At 42.8% G+C, this 25,824-nt stretch overlaps 1 protein-coding gene across 1 annotated transcript; it reads right to left on the reverse strand.

The window, feature by feature from the left end:
* Nucleotides 1–315: 315 nt before the first annotated feature.
* RFC4 (replication factor C subunit 4) lies at nt 316–13,675 on the reverse strand. Its single transcript, XM_054206972.1, has 10 exons — nt 13,442–13,675; nt 12,768–12,846; nt 8,039–8,118; nt 6,768–6,887; nt 5,813–5,956; nt 5,404–5,524; nt 4,822–4,947; nt 3,106–3,186; nt 1,238–1,354; nt 316–518 (listed from the first exon to the last, which is right to left on the reverse strand). Exons 1-10 carry the CDS (start codon nt 13,564–13,566, stop codon nt 423–425), a joined length of 1,089 nt encoding a protein of 362 aa, XP_054062947.1. The 5' UTR covers nt 13,567–13,675; the 3' UTR covers nt 316–422.
* Between the last annotated feature and the right edge of the window lie 12,149 nt (nt 13,676–25,824).

Consider the following 25,824-nt stretch of genomic DNA (forward strand, 5'->3'; position numbering starts at 1 on the left):
CTGGAATAGGCTGCCCAGGGAGGTAGTGGAGTCACCATCCCTGGATGTGTTTAAGACTCGTTTAGATGTGGGGTTGGGGGATGTGGTGTAGGGGAGAACTTTGTAGAGTGGGGTTGATGGTTGGACTCGCTGATCCCAAGGGTCTTTTCCAACCTAAATGATTCTACGATTCTACATACACGCTCAGTTTTGCTGCGTTTCCCTGTCCCTGTGTAAGTTACACCAAGAACTGCAAAGCAGGGGCAGCACTACCCCCTCAGCAGCCGAGAGCTCTTTAAGCTAGAGTAAACAAACGCCAATATTCCAGCGTGAGCTTTTCCCACTGCTGAGCAGTCCTTTTATTGCAAAAAGCTGTACAAAACCACACAGGTCCCTGCTCTCAGGACCTGGGCCACCCACCCCAGGCCTCACAGAAGCCGCCGTCAGTTGTTCTGCGTCAGCTGCTGCATGACCAGGGCACAGAGACTCACCAGCTGCAGGAACTCATCAGCACCGTCAGCCAAGCACTTGTCTACTTCCTGCAAAGAGAAGAGAAGGTAAAACCCTCTGAAAAGGGTGGTGCTCAGGGAAGCTCTCTCTTCCCTTACACCACAGAGCACCATGGTGACATTTGCCAACTGTTTAGTTAATTGGCGACACCTTCTCCAGCAGCCACACAACTGGGGAAAGTCCCCTCCGTGGCCTCCATTGCGGCAGCCAAGACCTGACAGTTTCTGTACAGGAGGGACCAGCCTTTCCCTGCGCTCCCTGCCCGAGCAGCACTGCAGGGCACCAGCCCTGTAAATTCTTCACGGAATTTAGCACAAACTCCACCACGGCTGTCTTTTCTTCTTGGTCAAAACTTAAGTTAATTAACCTTTTTTTTTTTTTTTTTGAAAGGGCTTATTTTACACACCAGAACAAAAACTTGCATTTTGCAGCTCCCCATCTGTTTAAGTGCTGACTTAAAATCTTGCCTTAATTCTCCCTCTAAATTTATAATTAAAAAACAAAAAAAATCCACAAACGTCTTGTTCAAGGACCATTAGAACAATATAACATGGCTAATAATTCACTTTACTGGATTTCAGTTCCTTCTCAGGACATTTCTCAGAACAAAGATTTAGGTTCTACCAAGAAACATTCAGAACTAAAAATCAAAATAAACCATTATGCACATTCGGGAGAGAGAGCGAGTGAACAAAAATTAATCAGTGGAGATTAACGTGGGGTTTTTTACCTCAAGCTGCAGACTTACCGCAAGTTTCTCAACTATGACAGATTTCTGCTTGTCACTGTAATCTTCGCTCTCCACAACGGTATCGTGCAGCTGGTTTACGAGCTGAGCAACAGCATACCCTTCATTGATGAGATTCTGTGTCGGGGACAGAGGAAAACGGAAATAATCCAGCAGCAGAAACGCCACAAACTGGAAAACCAATCTGAACAATTCTGTCTGAACCGAAAGACTGCACTGGCATTCGTTATGGAACCTGCCCATTTCAGAGGACGCGTCAGTAGCTTGTGGGGAGTCCAGCACCCTGCCTGGCAGCGACGCCAAGCCAGCACCCAGGAGAGACGGCAGGGGCACGGCCGAGCCTGCAGGCACAGAGCCATCCTTCTGTCCAAATATTCTTCCAGCTTCTCACAATTTCCATCTCGGACATTTTGTGAGCTAGAGACATTTTAAGCATTTAAGAACCTCCACCGAACCTGTCCAATCTTATTCTAAAATTAGGAAAGCTTTGCATCCACAGCATCATGTGGCAGTTTCACAGCCCTCGCATTTTAAACTGCCACCTACTTTGATTTATTTTCTTCATCTGGCAGTTGCTGACCTCAGACACAGAGATCTGTAAGGCCAAAATGTTTTTAATAAAATAAAAACCATAGCAACTAAAGATAGCTTTTTTTTTTAAAATCAGTAGTGCCCAGTTACAAAACCAGCAAGTACTGAGAACAGTAGCCCAGGAAGCCATTTAGGTAGAGAGAAGTTTATGAAAATAGAAGAAGAGTTCGTGCAACTTTATTTTTCTGTACAGCAAAACCTACACCCGTACTTTACAGAAGTACACATTCAAGTTCTGTCAACTGCATATCAAGCACTGACATTTGAAACAAACTCTAGGAACTGGCGGGCAGTTCCAGACTACTGCATTAGATTTGATCACGGTCTGATGGGAGACTGCACCAGCTCTAAGGATTTAGAAAATCCGTATCATCGCCTCTTAAGATCGACTTAAGACTTACCACATTATGGTAAGTAAACGTGGAAGTGTAAGGCAGGGACACCCGCATAAATTCTGGCACAAGAATGCTCAGATTTGCAGCAAGTTTACAGGAGAATAAACCCAGCAGCAAAACCAGCCAAAGTTGTCCGGCGAGGCTCAGCCAAGTAAAAAGCAGGAGGTTGACCAATATTGGCTTTTTTCACACCAGCACAGAACACTTCCCTGGGAGAATGGCACTATGGCATGCTCCCCTCTATCAGCGACACCTCCGTGATTTAAAATCCAGTTCAAGACGGCCTGAGCCGCCTTCGAACTCAGGAGATTAGGAATTTCCCATTCTTCAAAGACACTAAGAACCTTTTCTGCATTAAAGAAAAATCCACCTCGATCAACCAGTAGCTTGTGCCTTCTCCAGCAAGATCCATTTGAAGTCACTGCAACTTGTCAGACAAACTTACTCAGTAGCGTACTGTAAGATTAACGTGAAATATTTTAAAACTGAGGACTTATTACAGCTTTATTCAGATACTTCTCATCTAACACAGCTTCTGTGTAAGGAAGAAAGCGAGAGGCTAGTCCAGTCCCCTGAAGATGCAGTTCTAACGGCCTGAGGCAAGTGTCTCGCTAGGAATTCCCACTCTGCCCAATTCAGCCTTACAGCTCCACGTGTCAGTCTAACTCCGGAGAACGCCAAAGTCACATTGGCAGGGAATCTTATTTGCAGCTTTGTCAGTTCTTCCTCAGAAGGGAAAGCTCAGAGTACGCCCTGGTAAGAGACACGCTTCCTGCAATGCGCGTCCTGACTGACATGAGGCCAAACGCTCCCCACTGCAGCCCGGGACTCAGAGGGCAGTGACCTAACCACCCCCGGGCTGGGGCACTAACGGCACTCTACCTTTGCCAGCGTTTCCAGTTTCTCAAAGGAACCACTCCGGCAGACAGACAGCAGTTCATCAATTGTTTCTTTAGGGATGACCTGTAACAAGAAGTTACATTTCTTAACTTCAACTTTCTAAACTTAAAACTGAAGTTGATGCTTACAGTAACAGGAACAAACTGTTTATGAAGGAGGCCATTTTAGCATTTCATTCCTCTCAAACACCCAACCACTTTTAAGCAAGCGTACAAGACAGACTAGCTAAATTTTGAGAGCGAGAGCTAGGCTGTAATATTCCTCCTATATTGGCGACACTAAAATAAAAACTATATAGTGATAGTGAATCGTCAAAGTCAGCTTCCTAAGTCCAACACACAATCGCTTATTCAGGACGCTGACTCAGTGGAGGACCTGCTTCAACAACTACATCAGCCAAAGCTTTCTGTGCCATTCTACACCTAGGCAAAACAGCAAATCAGTCTTCTCTCCAGTGACGCACCAGGGACATACCAAAAAACCCCAATGCAACAAGATCAGACAGTAAATCAGAAGAAAAACAGTTGACAGATGCCATTATTTAGCTCTGAACAGGGAAGCGCTGCCCACATTCTCCCCTGTACTCGTCGTCATTCCTGTCAGTTGAGCATCTGGACAGTTTGGTTTCAAAGCGCCTTTATTAATCTTCTGTACTAAGGTCATTCCAGGTCACAAGAGTTAGGTAGGACAAAGAACTTGAAGTCTTTATGAAGTTGGGTACCTTTGGTTTAAACAAGCATTATTCAGTAATGGAATTTCATGCTTCTCTCTCCTGTCATTACAGTCAACTTCTGCCACATTTATTAGAAATTGTGATTTCAGATGTCTGTAAGTGAAATCCAGCTCTTTTCTACAGCTAGATACACAAAACCAAACACATTCACTGAGAAGATTGTTTAAAACTGTTCTGTAAAATGTGCACAGGAGCAATTGCTTCTGGTGCCACAGATGTGAAAACCCCACATCCCTCAGAATTAGCTACGAGGGCAGTATCTTCAAGGGAAGTGTGGCCATCATTAAAGCCCATTTATTTTTCAGCTGCTCGACTCCTAATCTCACTTTTCTTGCTTTAGGGGTAACTGGTTTGTTGCTATAGGAACACCTTCAGACAGATTTTATTAAATGCATTTCCTCTCAGGTTTCTCCTGTCCCTGTCAGTATTACCCACTATTTCCAGAAGAAATCACTGCTGTTTTGTTAAAAAACAGGATCCTACACAGATCCTCAAAGAGACGCTGTCACTGTGAACGTTAAATTGAAAGTAAGCTGCTACTGAAAGTCATTCCCCTGTGGTGTTTACAAACCGTATTTAGCAACGGTCTATACTTACCTACATGCATATACATATAAACACAAACATTTATATAAAGTGCAAAACCATGTTCTAGTCTATTGCCCCACAGGAGGCAACACATTTTGCATTCGTGGGCAGAATATTTCAACTTCAGTTTGAATTACAAGACTATTTTGCAGTATTCACTGACTTACAGCTAGCCACTTGCTATGTGGTAAGTGTACGGAATGAGGCAGTCTTTACAATTCTGGTGGATAGTGTATCGGTACCACATTGCAATACTAATGGGTATAAAACAATTTTTTAATCAAACTCGAAGCAAAGGTAGATAGAGGTACCAAGTACACTTCCTACACACATGCTTTTCAGACTAATTACGGGAGAAACTGTAAAGCGGAGCTTACCCCAGCAATTTCAGTGACTATCTTCTCTGTGATCTCTTTCCCACCCATTAGGCGAGTGGCACTTTGAAGAAAGGTAATTGCTTTTCTTAAGTCCCCCTCTGACACTTTAACAAGGTAAGATACTGCCTGAAAAATAATGTCAGAAAATGCCAAGTTATATTTTCTCTGTTAATTAAAATCCAGTACACTTTCTCAGCACATGGATTTTAAAACATCTAGTAGTGCCTAAGGCAGATGGTCACCGACAGACACAATACACAAGTTACGAAGCAACTTCTCTACTAATATAAATGTGTACTGGCAATTTCAGAATGAAACACTGATTTAATGCAAGTATACTCAGCACAGAACAAAAAGCCCTACAGTTTTGCTGCAGTTTTCTCTGGTGGACATTTCTCTGGTTTCAGCAAGACTTCTAAAATTCATCCCATCCATGGAAAGAGAATAATATCTCAAGGAGTTTATATATTGTATTTAATACAATTGAGCAGTCTGGAAAAGTATGCTGACTTAGCCCCTTTCACCGTAACGCAATTACGCACTGGATTAAGCAATAAAATTCCCTGGCAACCATGAAGTTACCTCACTACTGATTTTCACATGTTCCTTCTCAGAAACGTCCAATAGCCTCTGCTGTTGGATTTTGTCTGACAAAGGCTTGAAGCGGAATTTGGAGCATCGAGATGTTAAAGGCTCAATTATTCTGAAAAAAAGGCAGGCAAGTGCTTGGTAAACAAATGCATGGGTCAAGTTCATACAGACAAAGTTCTCAAGGCAGAAAAGGGGAGCATAGCCTTAAAACTGCACCAGTTTGAAAAATAAAAATCAATACCTAAATATTGACTTCAGTCTTGTATTCACATAGTTACATCTCTATTAACCAAAAACTATGAAACTAGGCATCAACCTCCCAGTGAAGAAGAAAAAAAAAAAAAAGAGTACAGAATAGGAAGAGCAACAAGTCCAAAGAAGCAACAAATTCCACACGTACCTGCTGATGTAGTTACAAATAAGGCAGAAACGTGTTGTTTTCGATTCTTTTTCCATTGTGCGTCTTAAGGCTGCCTGGGCTGCTGAAGTCATTGAGTCTGCTTCATCCAGGATTACAATTTTAAAAGGAGGACAAATTTTACCACTGAAAAATAAGAAATCTGTTATCTAGGAGACATGCAACATATAGACCAAGAAAAAAAAAATCACCACAAACAGCAAGTCACATTTTACTTAAGTATTTATACCCAATAAGTAGAACATATTCAGAGGTTCAATCTTTTGCATTATTTTTAGATAAAGGACTAATATTTGTAGTAAAGGGGAAGACTGAGTTTCCAGATCAACACTTGAATACTGCAAAAGTCCTTTTAAAAAAAAAAATTACTTTTGCTTTAAGTTTCTTCTTTTATCAACTGATGCAGCTCTTCTTTTTACAGGATTCCCGATTCCCTGAACTTTAAAGAACACTACAACAGACTAATTTCAGTACACAAGACCATTTCTTGCTAGGCAGTCCTGGCACGCAGTTTCTTCTGGCTACTTTCCACAATCTGTTTTTTCCATACGTATGGCTTCCCCTGCATAGGGCTTCTCACCACCTAACACCAGAATCTTGTTAGCACCTTATAAACTAGCACCCATCTTGTATGAGATGCTGCAGATTAGAGGTACTAGAGAAGCAACTTCCACCACAATTTACCCAAAGAAGCTTTTCTACGGTAGTCAGACAACACTTGCAAAGTATTCAAACACTCAAACAGGTATTCAAACACTCAACATGAAATTGCACGAAGTCAAAGCTTAGCCAAAACACTGTGTGCTGCAAACTTCTGGGCAATGCTGACCCATCATTTATATTAGAATTATAAAGTTAACCTAAACAAAAGCAACCCCATGCTTCGTCCTAAGCAAGAAAGTCCATCAAACATAGACAGCTTTGATCCAGCACTTACTCTGAGCGGCTTCCAGACGCAGTTAGCTGAGCAAAAGCTTTCACTTTTTCCCGAATCACTTGTATTCCACGCTCATCAGAAGCATTTAACTCAAGGACTCTTTGCCGGAATAATTCAGGCCTGCAAAATTTTTATTACAACATGTTAGCTACTAATTCTTGTAATGATACATTATAAAGTATATCAATAGTCTTTCTGGCCTTTTTGAAGGGCAGATGCTATTTTTGCCAGGATTACTAAATAGCATACTGTGTTAAAATACAGTTAAATCAAGATCATTAAATGTTAGGTATGAATTCCCATTAGTTACTTTTACAATTGCCTCCCAGACTACAGAAAACAGTAAAGTGTAAAATTACATCAGTTATAAAGGAAAAAAAAGATGGGAAGTTGGCTTCATAAGTTCAGAGCACTGTATGCCCTTCTACTTCTATGCTGTGCATAATGTGGAAGAACAAGTAAGATGCCCTGACACAATTACTGGCAGTGCTACCAGAAAGAAATATCTAGAAAGTATAATATAGGCAGCATTTAGTAGCAATACTATACAGCAGCACCTATGATTACAAAAAGAAAAAATGAATACAGTAGATTTTAAGTTCTAGTAATTCAAATGGACGCACAACGTGGAGTTGTCTTCCTACTATTAAACTAGAAGTGGTTCTTTTCATAAAACAGCATGAGCCAAAAATTAAAGACATTGATGGGGAGCAGGGGGAGGCAACTAACGTCATGATGACTCAACAAACTACCTTCTCATCCATTTTTTGCTTCCGGGTCACTGAATTCTCTACTCAAAAACTCCCAAGTGTTACAAGTGAGCTGATGAATGTACACGTGCTGAATTTTAGTCTGACTCCCAATATTACTTCCAGACACAACTCAATGGTGCATAATGGAAAGATTACAACGCAAGACATTTTATGAAGTGCTTTGAGGTCTATGTGTAACTAACTTACTGAATATACCATTAAAACTGAAATTCCTTTACAAAGTTCAGTAAGGCACATGCAAGCTGTTTCTTTTCATACTCTTTGCTATAGCGTTACAATATGTGAGACTAGCAGCCACTTAAGTCTATATTGGTAACAGAAATCAACAACAGGACAAATGAGAACGAACTCTTGTATTGGAGATGAATTAGAATGTGAAGATATTCCTGAAAAAGACCTAGAAGCTACATAAGAACAGGCAATGACCAGAGGCACTCTGCCACAGGATTAGAAGACACGTGACAGTCAATTACACCAAAGCAACTTGATCCAGCTTACCCATAGAGCTCTCTAGCCGCTGCTAAAATAGTGGAAGTCTTTCCAGTTCCAGGTGGGCCATAGAACAACAGATTGGGAAGCTGAAACAGCAAGGCACCGTTTTTCAAAAAAAGCAAATAAACAAAACAAACAACAGACAGGAAAACCTACTGAAAATCTGAGCACCTGATAGAACAGAAACTATCTACTCCTTCTGGTAAATAATATCAAAGTCTTCCACTTCTAGGTCACTGCACATAGTGCTCTAAAAGAGGACAAACAGTTGCTTTTTATAACACAGCATGAACAAGCTGTTATTTGGTGGCACTGTCACATATCAAAATTGATAGTTCAATTTCTATTTTATTTTTATATATTCCCTCCAGGTCATGTCTGAGATCACTAAAGCCTACAGAACTTACTGTTACGACTCCAGTGACATGTACATTTATCCAAGGATGCCCTTCAAACAGTCTGGATACTATTAGCAGTGCAGCTGTGACAAAATTTGGCCCAAGTTAACTATCATGTAAGTTCTCAGCTCCCCGGACTGCCTTTTCAGGCCATGCTGAGAATCCTGTGCTGCCATTAACTCCACTGCAATAAGTACAAGGGAGCTTGTGAATGCCTGCACTACGCTGCAGTGAGTGCAATGCAGACATGCCCTAACACTAATCACAGAGATGCCTGCAATGACTGACCGGAATGCATAGCGCTGGCAAATTTCTACATCCATCCAAGGATTTTTCAAAGGAGGAGACAAGTGGCATTTCTTAAAGAGATTAGGTTAACTGATCTTTCAAATAATCTAATAACCTCAGCATGAAACACAGGAGTGCATTAAAGAAATATGCTGACACAGGAAGATGAAAGCAGCACAGCAAAGACCGCAGGAATAATACACGATAACGTTTATCAGCACAAAGCACAAAATCTCACAATTTGAGAATATAACTAAGTATCTGCTAGATGTCTGGCATAAAATACAAGCTGACTTTGTTTTGTCTGTCAGTCAGAGGAACGGTATAAGATTGTGTAACACAGTGGTCCTAGGATGTGCAGGTTCTACACAGATGGAAAATTACAAATACTAACACGGGTCGAATAAAATTTCATCTGGAAAGCTACATGCAGTTCAGGTCACCCTTGGTCAAGGCTGATGAATCCAAACTGGGAAAGGTGATTAAAGGAGCGAAGAGCCTAGCTTATGAGAAGTGACTTTTTAAAAGAGTTTGGTTTAGTCAGCTCAGCAAAAGAAACGCTGAGAGGGAATACGACCGATCCCCATAAATAGAGCAACACAGGGAGAAAGAACAAAGTTGGCATAAACAAAATTTGCGTAAGTTACCATGACTAAATTTTGGCTGAAATCAAGAAGCTCTCTAATTAGCATAGGAGTGATAGCTTTCTATACTACTATTTCAAGTAATTGCTCTTACGAATTATCAGGCTACACTTTAAAACTGCTGCCTTTGACAGCAGGGGATGTTCCAGTTGTACGTTCTTAGAAGAATCCAAGAATCCCCCTCCCATCAATAGCAAACAGACAAACCTCTCAGTCTGACTTGATTTCCAGCCCTCAATAAAAATTCTATTTTTAAAAAGACTCAACTAAAATTAGATTAGATAATTTTATGCTGAATATAGCAAGCAATGCAGACAGAATGGGAACAGCAAAATCAAAGACATCCAAAAAGCAAAGAAAAATGCAGGAGTACACAATGCATAATCAGAAGATAAAATAGAGACAGACCAGTTTGGTAACAAGCATCCCATTTTAATAACTGAGATAAGACGCAGAGAACAGATTCAACTGTGTATGTACTGCAGAAGTACAGATAGAAGAATTTCAATCTTCAATCAATTTAGATTAAATAAATCCATTTCAAGTTCTGCCTGCTCTTTCTGCTAATTATTTGTTGCTTGTTTCCCTAGTTACTAAAAAGTAAACAGCATTCAGTACTAACAAACTTTTTTTCAAGTTTAATTAGATACGACAACATTATTACCCCCCTATATCTTTTAGGAAAGCTTCGGGGAGAAGTATGTACTGAATGATAGCTGAATATGTTAGTGTGCTGACATGGTAGGTTAGCACACTGCAAGGGTAGACATTTTCGTGGAGATTTGTAATTTCATGCCTCTGTGCTAATTCACACTCTACTAGTTCTCAAAACAAGCATTAGCAGGTAAGAAGTTTTAATAAGAATCTGTTTCCTAATTCCATTAAACCCATACTTTACTACTGTTTCTGTTTCAACCACATATTTTTGTGGTTGTTTCTCGTTTCTCACTGAAGTTATCACCAGTATTTGCACTTTTTCACTAAGCACAGCCTAATCCTTTATGTAACTGTGGCAGTATTTTTAAACAGCCTGCAACCTGATCTGGTTATCCATTTTTCCATGCTTGCCAGGGGTAAGCAGGATACCTGCAGGCATCATCCTGCTTGTGGGAAAGTTACCACATATAGTACAAACCCCAAGTCCTTTTCTAGAAGTTTCAGTTCAAATGAAGTTGTAAATTTCAAGATAATCCCTCACCTCACCCTCTTTTCAGTCATTATGATGTCATCAAGTGAATGAAAGTTAAAGAATACTACAACACTGGTCAGTTTCTTTGCAAAAATCAACAACAAATCAACAGTCTTGGCAGACAGAAATCAATTTCTCCAGTTCAAAACCAATTGGAGTCTGGTACCCCCAGTTTATAACAAGACAGATCCCTGCTATTATAGATGGAGATATATCAGGGACCTAAAAGTCCTGCTCCATTTAGCAGCTCCCAGACTAAGGTCCACAAATACTTACAGGCCAACCAACAAAGGACTGGCTCTTCATTTTCAACACTAAAGTTTAAATAAAGCACATTACACAAACCTACAGTGTTGTCACAGCTGTTTCTTTGATCTCCCCAGATCTCCAAATTCAGTAAGAACTTCTGAAATGAGTACCAGCCACCTCGGAGTTTAAATTACACTTTTGTCTTTTTGACAGAATGAGTCCTTTCAAGAACTAACAAAAATGTCCAAATTTTAAAAGTATCAAATGTTTTAGAGTACTTGCATGATTTTGTTCTCAAATGCCTTGCTGAGTTTGGGTAGCTATGGCAAAATACAAAGCCTGTAACCATAAGCAGGAGTTATAATTTCTGTTTTCAACTCAGGAGGCAAAAAGTCAACACAAGTGTACTAGGCTCATAATCCGAGAAACATTGCTGATCTAGAAGCAGTAAGGTTTTAAATAGCTGTTGCTCAAAATAGAACTTCACAACCCATCACCTAAGCGATGTTACATGACTGATATATCCAGACAGAATAGGTGGCAGCACCTCATTTCTCCTTAGCTGTTAGTAGTTCCTTACTAATTACCTCAACTGTACAAATATTATTGCTGTTGAAACCCAGATTTCTACGGGTACGTTACGTGGCAAGGTCACATAACAACAGCATTCTCAAACCAAATCTGGAGACATGAACTAAAGACAGGAATTATACAAGTCTTTCCCAGTTCTGTCATACCAGCTTCGTTTTGGCTCCCTATGCTCAAACAAATAAAGTACTTCTGCTGTTGAAAGGTCTGATGAAATTAATGTTTTCAGGTAGAAACAGACTCATATTAATCAAAACCAGAACTACAAAGTAAATTGTCATAAGCTAAAATTTTCAAATACCAAAGACTACCCCATGCATACTGCACATCAGGGCACCCTAGTGAAAAGTTTCTTGCATAGAACTCTGAAAATTGCCCAACTTGTTCCTTTTGGCTCTTGGTGAGCAGACAGCCATATCACAAATGTCATTTTCGGAACATCCACCAACCACTTCAGCCGGCGTTAGCAGTCCTTGAAAACAGAAACAGCTTTTAGAACACAAGAATGACCCTTCCAGGTGAAACGGGAAGCAAAAAGAAGTCTCGGCATGTACAAAGGAAGGAATTGTCCAGATTTTCCAGATGTCAAGAAAGCACAGCCATCTCTGGTTACCTGCTTTATTTCTCCCTTCAGTACTTCCACCTCCCCATCACCTGGTTTGGAGGAAATAACTGTCTTCCATACTGAATATTTACTAAGTTTTTTATCCAAAAGCAAATGCAAGTGTAAACAAAAGCAATTGAACATGCTCTGCTCATCCTCTTTATATTCGTAGGTGTCAGGTGCGAAGCAGCAAAGTTAGTGAAACTGTCATGCTTAGCTTTTTAAAGCCAAAGAGACTTACTTGGAAACTAACCCAAAAAGTTTGGGGATCACTATCTAAGTAGTGGACTTGGCCCTTATAATTTAAATTTCCCTTGTTAGCAAACAGTATATTTGTTTTAATGTTTAGCAGTTTCATAGAAGTACCAACAGATCACTAGAGGAACAACTGGCAATCCAGACTTTTCTATGAAAGAAAAATATCCCCTCTCCTCTTAAACACGAATGTCAAAAGTACTAGCTGAATAGCAGTGTAGACACAACAAAAGCCTTTTCAGATTTGGAACTATTAACAAGAAATTTACCAATTAAGCTTTTCCAGAATAATTCCAGACAGCATCACAGAGCTGACAGTTTTACAATGTTCAGAGGGCTGGAAGCATCATAAATTTTACACATATATCAGAACATACTACAAGGAAGCCACTTCGCTTGTTTGTAAAGTACCACTGTAAAAAATGATCATTGCTGAGTTAGAAAAGAGAAGTTTTCATTAGCACCAGACAAAGTTTCTGCCTAAACATACTAATGGGGTAGATGTTATCATTACACTCACATCAGCACCTTCCAAGGACTTTTTCAGCACAGCAACAACTTCATCCTGGAAGGCGACTTCATCCACGTTTTTGGGACGACTAAATAAAAAGACATTAAAAGCAGTTTATTAGCTAACAAAGTTTCAGAAGAAAATTGACATTGAGAAAAATAACATTTCCCTTTCTGATTACATTGGCTACTTAAGAATTACAGCAAATTTTGTAGCCGAGGACAAAATCATAACAGGAAATCCGTCTAATGTCTCTGGTCTGTATTACTGAAGTGATCTAATTTCTCAGGAAGCTGTTTGTCTATTTCTATTGTAAACACCAGCCTGAGCTGGTGTTAGAAGCAGAGCCGTGTTGCAGACTGCAATATTTTACCTCTTCGTGAGCCGATACGGGCTTCTCAAAAACAAAGTACTTAATGCACTTTTGCACCAAGCCACAGCAATGAACCGCACCGCTTGACATGTGCAGTGGAGGCATTGTCTGCTCAGTAACACCAACAAAGGGCTCCTACAGTAGTTCACGGTGCTGGTTTTCGCCCGTAACTGAGAAAGTTAAAGCTGTTGTTCCAGGTGGAGACACCTCCAGCTGTAACCCCCTTCGCCATGCACCCACTCCCTCCTCCGGACCGAGAATCCCCTCACGACCCCGGCCAGCGACCCCGCTGCCCCCGAAGAGCCCTTACTATTTCTCCACCCAGGGGATGGGCTTGAGCCTCTTGCCCTCCCCGCTGCTCCCCGCTGCGCCCTTCTCCTTGGCAGCGGGGGGCTTGGTGCTGATAGCAGACGGGCCTTTGAGGAAGGCCTGCATGGCTCCGGCAGGGCCCGTCCCCCCACAGCCTCCCCGCCTCAGCCCAGCCGTTAGGCCGCGCCGCGCGCCCGGCCCCGCCGGCCCTTCCCGCCAACCCGCCACAGCCCGGGGGCGGCGCCGCTTCCGCTCGGCCGCGGGCCAACCACGAGCTGGGCCGCGCCGCGCATGCGCCGGGTCCTGCGGGGAGCGGGTGCGCGCGGCCTAGGGGCGGAGCGGCGGCCTTGCCTCAGGCAGCCATGGAGGCGCCGCGCGCCCCCTCAGGGCGGCACCGGCGGGGTGGAGGGCGGCGGGCGCCCCTTCCCCGCCATCCCTCCCAAATGGCTCTTCCCCGACAAGTGTGGAAAAAATCCCTAAGCAACGTGAGGTACAAAATCAGCCCCAAAAGCCAGCGGAAGAGGGGCTTCTTCTGTCAGGCCTTGGGCCGGCGGCCTCCCCCTTCGCCTGAGGTGGGTCTGGGGGTCCCTGGACGTGAAACCCGCGAAGGCCGGAGTCTGCCCCAGCTCTCTCCTGCTCCAGCTGCCGCGGGCGGTGTGCCTTCGTCCGGCCGTCGCTGCTCAGACCTTCCCCGGCCCTGGCTGTTGCTGTGCGAGCAGCTCCCCCAGGTGTACAGGCGCGGGGGTTATCTGTGCAAAAGCGACCAGTGAAGGGAGAGTGAATCCTTTTTGTTTTCCCGTTACTTGTAATAATCTCCATTACAGCAAAGCCAGTAAAAAGAAAAAAAAAGAGGGGTATGATTGATGTGACAGTTCCCTTTAAAGGAGAAGAAGGCATCCTAGTAGGTTTGGCAGTCGTGATGCTCGCCCACGTTTTCACACGCTGGGTAGCTACAGCTTATCTTCCCAATTTTGTACCAGCTTTGTGGATAAAAAAATAAAGTAATTCTGCTACCAGTGTGGTGGCAGACGTTCAGCTTTACTATTGCCCCTTGGCTGCTCCGGGGCACGAGGCACCACCGGGGCGGCCTGGGCAGCCGAGGTAGTGATCACCCAGAGCAGAACCTGTGCGAGGGAAAAGAGAGGATTGGAAATGGTCTCTATGGCAACAGATGAACAGTCTTTGGAAAAGGATATGTGGGAAAGAATTTAGGCTGAAAACACATCATTCTCTCAGCGAGACGAGCCTGTAATCCTTGTCTGGGCAATTTTAAACAAGCTGTTTCCTCTCATCTGGCACTCTGCTATTGAAGCATGAAACCCAGATCGTAGCCTTAGCAGCAAGAAATGCCCACACATGTAATTACTGCAGTTGTCTTCTTCTAGATGAAAATGCAATGTTGTATTTTTTTCCCCCACTGTGATTATATTTGGTACTTCCAAGTCATGGTACCTTGGAAATGGTAAGGATGCATAAGCAGCTAGAACTGATTAGCTTGCTTTCTGAAACTCTATAAAGCTTTGTTGTATTTTTGAAGCTTTATTCTATTTGGTGTTCTCTATTCTGTCTACTCTCCTTAATGGGGCCACTTCAAATACACCTGGCATTGAGCATTTTATCAACTAGGTATGAGCCTTAGGTTCAGTTCAGCAATGGAACTTCCTGTCTGCTACATTAACTTAACTTCATAGCGCAAGTTTTTGTTTTTTACCTTACCAAAAGTTAAAAATTCCAGAAAGGAATAATCAAACTTAAGCTTTTCTGTCCTGGTCCCTGTTTTTCTCTCCCTCCCCGTCAGACAATGATGTCTGCTCGATGCTACTGAATTGCATTCACTCACCATCTTCAGGTCCAACAAATCAAACTCAGATGGTTATGATGTCCTCTCCTTTGCTTGACTCCAGCATTTCCCATGGCGAAGACTGTTTTTCACTAGCCTCATCAGTGCTTCTCAAAGGTCGTCCGTAGAAACTTCTAGTTTAATGCATAGAAAGGCCAGTCTAGCTTTAAAATGCTAATCGTTTAGTGCATGCTGGATTTGTTCTTATGTAAGACTATTTAAGACTATTTATTTTAATTTATGAAGTTATACAGCCCATGATGCGTTGGTATTTAAAAACCATAGTACCCCAGTGGCAGATGCTTCATTACTGATACTGTTTGAAGGCAACCATCTTCATTCTCATCATAGCCAGGTCCTCCAGCCACACTTGAACCCTAGTACCGTCCGAGTCCCTCAGGTCTCGTTGCACAGCTAGTACAAGCAGATGCAGCAGCTCAGTGAAACGACCCCATACGTTGCACTACTACCAGAGCAGACAGGAGGGAGAAGTGGTGGGGTGGGTAGGGAGGTGAAGACTGCATCTTTCGGCAGCAGGGCAGTTTTTTGGCAGCTTGAGCTGATCTAAATGGGAAGCCTGGTCCCCTTCCTTCCCAGTCTTCTTATGCTGGCATTTGGAGGTGTACAACCACAGAATGAGGGTTCAAGAACTCATCTGGCACAAAACCAATATGTCAGGGGATAGGGACAGTAGCAGGGCAGAAGAATTGATTAGGGGGAGGACATCGGTCTTTATAAGTTACTCTGCCTTCTGTCATGGAGAACTGCCCATGCATCCATCAATCTAGACCTTCAGCCAGTTGACATTAATGTTTCCTGGGAGATAAGCTCGTGGGTTTTTATGACACTGAAAGTGGACAAGTGGCTTCCTTAAAATAAACTATATAGAGTTTAGGAAGTAACCTGACCCTAAAAATTACAGGATCGCCGTCCAACAGCCTTGTCCAAAATTCAGGTTTTGTTTTAAAAGAGGAAAGATGCTAGGAAGTGTTGAAAGAAATTATTGCAATAGAAAAAGGTATATATTGATTTTCTTAAAAGTTTAACAGCAAACATTTATCTAATAACTTTCAGCATTTGAAGACTTCTGTCAGAATTATGTAAGCAACACAGAGCAGACTGAAACTGGCAGTTTTCACTAAGCTGTGTAAACAAGAGAAGGTTCAAAGCAAGATGGCAAGATTGTTGAAAGGTATGAATTGGCCTTTTTTTTAATGACAAGATAGTAACTAGGACAGCATTTGTCTCAGCTCAGGAAAGAGTGATTGAGGGATATGATCACTGTATATAAAGTCATGGCTAAGATGACTTCTCAAAAGGCAGAAACCAGAGGCCTGAAATTGAACTATCAGGCCTCAGATTTAAAGCCAAAAGAAGTTGGGTTTTTTTTCACACAATGCATTTTTAAATTGCAAATCTTGTCAAAATTATAAATAGATTCAAAAAATAACTACACAGATTCATGAAGAAATGGAGTATTAAATATGATCAGGCAAATGCAAACTTAAGCTCAGAAAGCCCATGAACTGCAGACCGCTGCAGTCTGAGAGGGGAACACTGGAGAGGGACTCTCTGTAAGTGCCCTGTTTCATACACTCTTTCCTAAGGGTATATTAATGGTCCTACTCACAGATGGGCTACCGCCCCAATCTGTGTCAGGACAGCTGTTCTGGAGCACAGACAGTGAATGATTGATGTAAATGATGGTGACGAAAAGATTTATGATGGGGAAGGAAGAAAGGGAGCACTTACTTGCACTAGTTTTACAAAAAACCTAGTGTCTTCAGCGGCCTCTTTTCCTTCCGAATGGATGCTAGAAGCAGCTGTGCTCCTTTTCAAGTAAAGTAGCTGAAACAGCATCTGAGGCAAAGCAGGTCAGGGTTTGCAAAGCTCAGCCAAGAGGCTAAGCGTGAAGGCTTTGCTGGGGGAGCTGGGTGCAGGAGGAAAAGTGTACATGCAATTTTCAGCAGAGAAGCCCAGATTTGTCACAGGAGCTGAGTGAGAGGGCTGTGGAAAGCTGAGAACAGCCAGAGAAGCACGAGCACTGTGACCCTCTTAGAAGCTAAGCAAGAGTACTGTTGACGGAAGTTTTCCAAAAAGAACAAAAGTAAGAAAACTTGAAACATGGAGTGGTATTTTTCTTTACTGCATGATTGATGTTACAGAAAGCAAATGGCACTTTGTGTGCCTTCTTTGTAGGTATGCATCAAAGAAGTATCTGACTCATTTAACAGTTTCTTCTACTAATGGAAATGTATTGCAGATCTGAAGTACTGCCATAACCAGTCAGAAGTGGTGACAGTGTAATTACCTTTCCTGATTGTGCCAACAGTGTTACAGTTCTTCCCAGTTAGTAATAGAGCCCCAGCCTTTGATATGGGGATCAAACAGACTACAGACAAAACTTAAGGGAGGAAGAGGTGTGATGCCAAAGTCACCTGTTTGCAAAATAAGAAAACTGGGAAAGGGATTCTAAACTTTCCTATTATTCCATCAGCCTGCCTATTTTCTGGTATGAAAATGTCTTCATATGCACTCTGTATACCAGAAGCTTGTGGTCTTCTTCTGGAAGGAGATTTTCCTGAAAAACTAAGAGGTGAGGGAGCCTGTAAAGGTTATGTAGGAGTGGGAAAATGGAGATAATCAATACAGTGAAGAAGGTAGGCTAATTTCATGAATGGGTCTCATTTTGACCTTTAATAGCCCTTCAGGCTGTTGGCTAAATGTTTTTAGTGACACAAGAAAGAGATATATAGCTACATAAGATGAAAAGGAAGAAAATATTAGATTAATCTATATGTATTTTTTCCTGTGAGTTTCCCCTTCTATCTGGCCAGGCCACGGGATCTTGTAAACATATTTTGTTTGCAGCACACAATTTACCATTTATTAAAATTGCTTACAATGCATTGGCCTCAGCTGTTTGATTCAGGATCTAATAAAAGGCTGGTGATTTGTCAGGCTGTCATTCTAAGGAGAAATCAAATTCTTTTGCCTGCTGGCCATCATTTTAATAGTGGAATTGTGGTGTTCATACATCCCCTGGCCCTGCTTTCTGGTGTGACCCTGGCTCATGCCTGAAATGTAAATCATCGTCCTCCCTACCTCTAACCACATGTATATCAGCAAGGGCTTCTATCCTTCAGAGGGGAAGTCTATATTTGTAGTAGTGAAAGTGCTGGCTCAATTTCACAACTATATGCAGCAGTGGAAATTGTTACCATCACAGCAATGGACTAAGTTGCTTCAGCATCTGTGAGCCATTCCTCGAGTGACAGGCAGAGCGCTTTCATTTCCCTCTGTCTCCAAGAGATCCCTATAGTCCAGGCTCCTGGTTTTCCCCCTCTCAGCTTGGGTCTTGAACTGTGGATCACCAGTGCTTTTCCAGAATTTCTGACTTGGTTGAGTCCCTGTGGTTCTTCCATTTGTGAATTTGTAATGGCAATACACACTATGAACAGCAGCCTTTTTTAAGGCAGGCACCACTGAATCTTAGCAGTGTAAAGGAATCATCCTGTGACTGGTTAAAACTAATGGAGTTTCGTATCCTGTGGCTGCATCCTGCAGCCCAAACCTTCCCACCAAAATAACCCCAATTTCCCCTTTTTGTTCAGTATAACTCACACCATAGGACAGCACCCTCAATTCCAACTGAATCCTGTGTAACCCATTCCACAGTATAAGCTGGGCATGGAGCAAACACAAAATATAAGTATTTGGTCCCTCCTGCATCCTTTCCCCTTTCAGGCTTTGTATGCCTTGCTAATTTTCAGTTAACCTGTAAGAACTCATCTCTGTCTCCTGAATTAGATTGCAATTGACCAACAGGTTCAAAAGTTATTGAAGGTATAGTGGAAAACTGGAAAGCAGAACACCATAGCAAGAATAAATCATAAGAGAAAAAGGATCCTAAAATAGCAAATGTACATGTGTCTGCAGTTACTGGTGCTGAATAACAATGTTGTATAGGAGCATATGGTCTTAAAATAACTGAGAATAAATTTAGCTAGAAATAAGACAAAGGCTCTTAGCTATCCTTGATGTTCTTGAACAGCCTTGCTGTAGGAGTAGTGAGAGCTTTTCAGTGGAGTTTAATTCATTCATGAATGGGACTGTACAGTCTCTCTGCCTGCAGGAAAAAAAAAAAAGAAAAAAGAAAAAAATCTGTTAAGTATCTGGAAACACAATGACTTTTCTTGTCTCGTGTTCCTACCTGCAATCTGTGACCCTCCGAGAGCAAAATAAAGCATCCTAGATCTTTCAGACCCCTCCAAAGATTGTCTGGGTGTCGGTCTGCTTCCCGTATGCTTTTTTTTTCCCTGATGATGGCATTTCTTCCCTGATTGAGAGAATCCTTTTAACATTAGTCAAGGTCTTTACAGTTGGAGATTTACTGCCCAGATGAGCAGTAAAAAGAGGATCTCAGAAAAAAATGGCTTTTGCTTTAATCCGAAAATGTTGGCAGGTGGGTGGCTCTCAAGTCATGCTCCTCACTTTATTTCAAGCAGACTCGCTGTTAAACTAACTCAACAGAAGTATGCGAGAAACCTCTCATCACAGTTGGTCAATCAACCAAAAATGAGGATAACAGCACAGATACTCAGACTGGCTTGTAGGTCAGGCAGCTGATTATAGGATTTTCCCATCACCAAGGTAGATAAAACCTTTTGCAACACCAGGACTGATGCACTAATTGTGCTCTAAGATCCGATGAGTCCACAGGGGTATTTTACAGCTCCAGCTTTGTGTATACATGATGTTACATTCTTTGACATGTCTGGAAAGGTGGATCCAAGCAAAATCCTATGGATGGGTAGGGAAATCTGGAATTAGAGCTGAATCTATTCTGCGGGAATAGAGCAGATCTTGTAGGAAGCTGCGCTTAATTTTATTTCTTCACTTTTAGATGTGGAATACTTTTTCCCTGTTTCTAGAAGTACCTCGTGTGGGGTTTCAGGTGGCTTCAAAGGAGGAGGTGCAAAGAGGGAAGGGAGAGATAGAAGTCTCTGGCATGCCCTGCCCTTCCTCACTTTCTTGCCTGCCTCAGTTTTCCTCTCCTCAGGTCCCAGCTGGGGTCTGTAACTGGGAGGGTGGATGAGGCTTTCCTGTAGCTCAGCAGCTACGGCAGCCACGCGTCCATGCAGGGCTCAGCTGTGTCCCTGGCACCCAGGGGCAGCAGCTCCCTGCAGACCTGCTCTGGCCCACTGATGTCCACCAGTGCCTGCCTGCCTGTGGGCACAGCCGAGCCCTGTGGCCATGATCCCAGGTGAGACCTGCCCAGCGCCCAGGGCTAATGAATTCACCCTTCTTGGACACGTGCAGCTGGAGAGGGTCCCGTGGGCTCAGTCACATCAGTATCCCAGGGATCCTGTCCACGCAGGAGGGTAACAAAGCCTCTGGCCACAACATCCCTAAAAACCCCACTGCCCCCGCCATCCCCCTCCATGTATGCCACAGCCCCTTTGTCAGGCGAGGGCTTTTAGAGGGGGTGCTAGAGGGGGTGGGAGGAGGGTCTCTGGGGACGTTGTGGAGTTCCATCTGGGGACAACCTGCAAGGCGTCTGTGCCCCAGGGGCCAAGAGGGGAGCACCAGAGGCTGCAGGCGGCTTGTTCTTGACTCCCGGGCACGCCCGTGGAGAGAGCGTTGCAGAGCCGCTGCTGCCGTTACAGCTCTCCTGCCAGCTCCACTCCTCCCGATGCCATTCCTACCTCCAGGATTTTTCCCTGACTCACAGCATCACCATCCGAAAGTCTCCCTGGAGGAAGGTATCTGCCTGCTGGTTCGTCTCTTTATCCTTTGCCTCATCCGCGGGAGAAGGGAGAAAAAAAGCCATAAGCAATCAACCCGCCTGCTTCTTTTTCTTTTTCTTTTCTTTTTTTTTTTTTTTAATTCACCCCCTCCTGCTCTCTTCCTCTTGTAAAGGGGGGTAAAATCCCCTTTTCAGAGGAGCTTTTCTAGGTCCATGCATGGACGGCAGCAAATTGGAAGAGGTGAGCAGCCGGCAGAAGATGTGAGAGCTGGAAGGGCCGTGCCGTGGGAGTGGTCCTCGCTTTGTGTGCAGTGAGCGTGCAGCCTCCCACTCTGGGTGCATCTTTTTTTGGATGCTGTGCAGTTCCCTGTGTGAAATGCTTTTTTGGTTAAAAGAAGAAGAGATGTCACATCAGGAGCTCACCCAGCGACTGACTACGGTTATCACCCATGTGGGTAAGACATGTTTATTTTTCTTCTCACTATATTTGTGTAGATTTGGGGACTCTATTCTCCCAGGAGGTGCTGATGCTCTGTACAGGCAGGAAGCCTTTGTGTGACAATATCACACCTGTGTGTGAAATAGGAGCCATCAGCAGACTGCAAAACCATGGCTTTGGGCAATTAGACAGCCTTTTATTGATGGTTTGGTTTGTTTTTCAAGCATGCAGTTCTCTCAAAAGCAGAAACAGTAAGAGCAGAGAGTGTCCTACCTGTGAACTGATCTGTGTAAAATACCCAAGCACAGTCCTTCTTGCAGGGAGGTGGTGGAGAAAAGGGAATGGTGGAAGGATGCTAGAGGAACAGCAGTGCTAATATGCTTTGCATTTGCTTGTGATACTGGAATAGCAGCCCATTCTCAGAGAGCCTTTTTTTATTGCCATTGCTGTTTCAAGGGTTCTGGAAGGTGCTAGGACAGGATCTCAAAAGCTAGTCTCCATGTCAGGCTTGATTTTACTATTTGCTAACCTTCAAATGCTAGTGAATACAGGTAGGGCCCTATACTAGGCACTGGCATCCTTGTAAGTCTAAGCTGGCTACCCACTTGCTGGCATTGGTGACCAAACTACAAGGAACAAATAACCTGAAACTAGCAAGAGAGTAGGAGATTCTGGTGATTAAAATATCAACTGAGAAAAGCTTTGGGGACCCTTTTTTCTTACATACGATTGAGTTAAAGCAGATTGTGGCTGTATTGCATCATGTAAAGAGCACATTTTTAGTTGAATTGCATGGGAACAAATTTTATAGCTGTCAGTGTTTATAATGGATTGTGTGTTGTGAATGACAAAGATGTTGTATAGGTTCCTGAAATGCCATTGCCATTGATTTTTCTCAATCTGTATATGAAACAGAGTGTTACCAAAATCTGGCTTTTGGAGAATATATAATTAAGATTTTAGACCAAAATTCTGCTTGTGTTTGATATTAGCTGTAGCAGCTGAACTGAGAAAGCAAATGCAATGGGTAGCTTGCCTAAAGAAATACTGCAAAAGCGTATTTAAATTGAATAAAATACTTAAGACCAGATCCCATCTCTCCAAGCTCTTCTTCAGGGGTCAGTCTTGGTGCTTCTGGTAACCTCAGCAGGGGCTTGGTATGGAAGAGAGACTGTGATTGCCAGGAGAGCTTGCAGCGTCAGCCTCTTCGACCCAGTGATGCCAACATGAGTTGCTTTGCAACTGTACAAATTCACATTGACACAAAGTCACGTGAATTCACATTTTTATTATGAAGATTTGGGATTCAATATAAGGCACGTTTAATTTTTTTAGGAAGAGTATTTCAGTGTAGCCAAAGAGATTTGTGCATCTCCTGGTTTTCCAGTTAGAGTCAATACAGGTCCCTATCATCCATATTGAGGACCCTCCTTGAAGTCAGGAGGGATTTTTTTAGAGGTAACATAGCACTAGGTTGGCATTTGGCAATGTAGGAAATCATTCTGGATACTAGAAAGACATTAATGAATCTTCCCCCTGTCCCCTGACTAACAGAGAGGTTTCTGGGTCATGTGGCTGAGGATAGAGTCTCCCTGGTTTCCTGGAGGTCAACCAGCAGGTCAGTCCTAGAGAGAGGAATGAAGCTGACAGATCTTGTCTTTTTTTTCCCATTTCACACTGAGGCAAGAACTTATTTCATCAGCTTCCAACAGGGAAGGACAATCCCACCATTTCCCTAGCCATTCAAGGCCTAGAAATCAGACCCTACTTGTGGGATCTGCCTGCCTTTTTGTAGACGGTGCTCATTTTTTGTCAAATCATGTAACTAGAAAAAGCAGCTGTACAAAAATGGAAGCAAGTAATGTTAGAAAAAAATCTTATTGGCTGAAGGAAGAACATTTCTTCCAAACCCACTGCTGATGTACCATGTTTATGAATCGCGCCTTGTAACATGAGTTGCCTTAACTGAATGAGCAGTAGCTTATTGAAACAGTAATTCCTGGGCAGCTGCAGTGGTCTCTTGAAAGTTCAGTGGGAATCTTTATAGCTCAAACAAATGACAGGGCTCTCATCCTTAGCAAACTGAGGATGAACATACTTTGTAGTCTTTACTATTTTTACAGCATCTCTCACCCTCATATTACCACTTGGACTGATGGCATTCAACCTGTCTAGAATGTAGCCAACTCTTGGTTGTGGGCACAGCTCTCGGTGCACCCGGTAGTAAGAAGGAAGAAACTTATTCACAAAATTTGCAAAGAGCCAAACAAGAACTTTATGGGAACCATTAAAAAGAAAGACCTATATATTTGCAGTAAAACCTTTACAGGATCATTTTGGTCTGTGTGAAGTAGGTGACACACCAGTTTATTTTTAATGTGTCAATGACAGTGTCACAAACACAGTTAATTGCCTGGGGCTTAACTTATCTGACCTGGGCAGAAGCTTTGATCCCTCATTAGCTGACTCATGTTGTGTTAGACAGTTCATCTGCTTGTAAAAAAAGCCTCTTATCCCGCTACATACTTCATATGTATAGCTACCTGCCTCACCCAGGTTAAAATGAAAGCATTGAAGTTATTTACCTACTCCACAGTAGCTGTCTTAACTTAGTACTTTTCTAGTACCATGCACCCTGCCCTGTAGCACATCTTTACACAGTGTCAAACGATAGAGGACCAAATTAGATCTCTTAAATAGCCCAGTGCTCCCTCAGCCTCCCTGGGATTATTCCTGCTTGCCCTGATGTGGGTGAGGCGATGGGGCCACCAGAGGTGTGTAGGACAGGAGTAGTTTGTAAATGCTAGCAGGCATTTCTGCTTGCTATCCAAGATTTAGCACAAAATATTTCCCAATCCTGTTACAAAAACTGCGTCAAGATTCTTTTTTTAATTTAACCTACTTTTATTAAATTTGATTGTTGGGAGGTGTTGGGGAAACACTCATCTGTTTTGAAAAAAGCGTGTCCTTTGGGTAGGTGGGCAAGTGGCAGCTCTTCTGTGATGGGCAGGGAAGAATGTTTGCTGGGTGACACGCCTGGTGCTGACAGCAAGATTATCTGCACGTGGGAATGGTACAGCTCTCCCAGCTTGCGAAGCCCACCAGAATACACTTTTGTGCACTCACTACCCACCCACACGTGGCAGTTGGTTCCCACAAGTCTGATGCTAGCTTTGCTATGTGTGGGCAATGTGCTGGGCACAGTTACGCACACAAGCACCTCCACCCAGTGCCCCATTTTCCACAGATTTTTATTCTTGAAGTGATTTTATAATAAGATGAAGCTGCCAAAACCGACGTCAGCTGTCTCAAAAGGAAACGTCAGAACTCGGGTCCTCTCTGCCACCAGTAAAGATTTCCGCAGCACATTAGAGGCAGGGTTTTCTTAGAGGCTCCCCTTAACTTCCAATTAAGTTGTAAGAGCTCCTCACATCTTCAAATGACAACTGGGTCCAGATGAGCTGTCTGTCAGCGTTCCTGGTAGGGGAGACACTGATGTGAAATTGCAGATAGCAGCCCACTGCACAAATTATATATACAAGAAAAAACCCACACATTCATGTCAGCTTTCATCTGGTTTTACACACTTTTATTTGCCCAATCTCCCATTTTATGAAGAGAAAAAAGAATTTAAACAACTTGAGGGAGATGAAAAGGAAAGTCAGTGGCAGAACTTGGTTTAGGATGGACATCTCAGGGCTTAACACAATCAAAATTCCTAGCTGTTAACCATGGTGGGTCAATTCCTACCACCCTTGGCTTAGCCACCAGCCCCGAGGAGTAGTGTAAAATATCTGTGTGTGTGAAGAGAAGCTGTGCTGCAATTTGGGACAGGAAGTGAAGGATGATACTGCATCCACTTGACTGTTCGAGAGGAATTTAGGTCAGCAGAATGGAATAACCCGAGCTGGCTCTTGTCCAAGGCCAATGGCTTAGCATCACAAGTCACAGAATCTGTTTTATGCCGCAAAGCCACAAATAATCTAATATGTCACAGCTGGATAAAGGATTGCAATGTTTCTGATCTGTCTGTGTGCAGCAAGGACACTAAAAATAGATTTTTTAAAGAAATTAGCTTTCAAGGTACCATATCAAATAGGCCTTCTGCTACTTCTATGCAAAGGCTTAAATCAAGGCAATGGAAATTCCCCTGCTTGCAACAGAAAATTCTTCCCTTTGTTTTAGAGCATTCATGCATTTCAGGAACTCTTTTCAAACCACTGACTCTACGGCTCTGTCCTACTTTCAGTTTTCTGGTGAGCAGTTAGGGGCGATTGGTCTTTTCCACCAACCATAGCACATCAGGTTTCCTTACCCCAAAGTAAGATACAGGCATGGGATGTGCATCTATCTTTG

The sequence above is a fragment of the Rissa tridactyla genome, chromosome 6 (genome assembly GCF_028500815.1).
Source record: "Rissa tridactyla isolate bRisTri1 chromosome 6, bRisTri1.patW.cur.20221130, whole genome shotgun sequence".
Classification (NCBI taxonomy): Eukaryota; Metazoa; Chordata; class Aves; order Charadriiformes; family Laridae; genus Rissa; species Rissa tridactyla.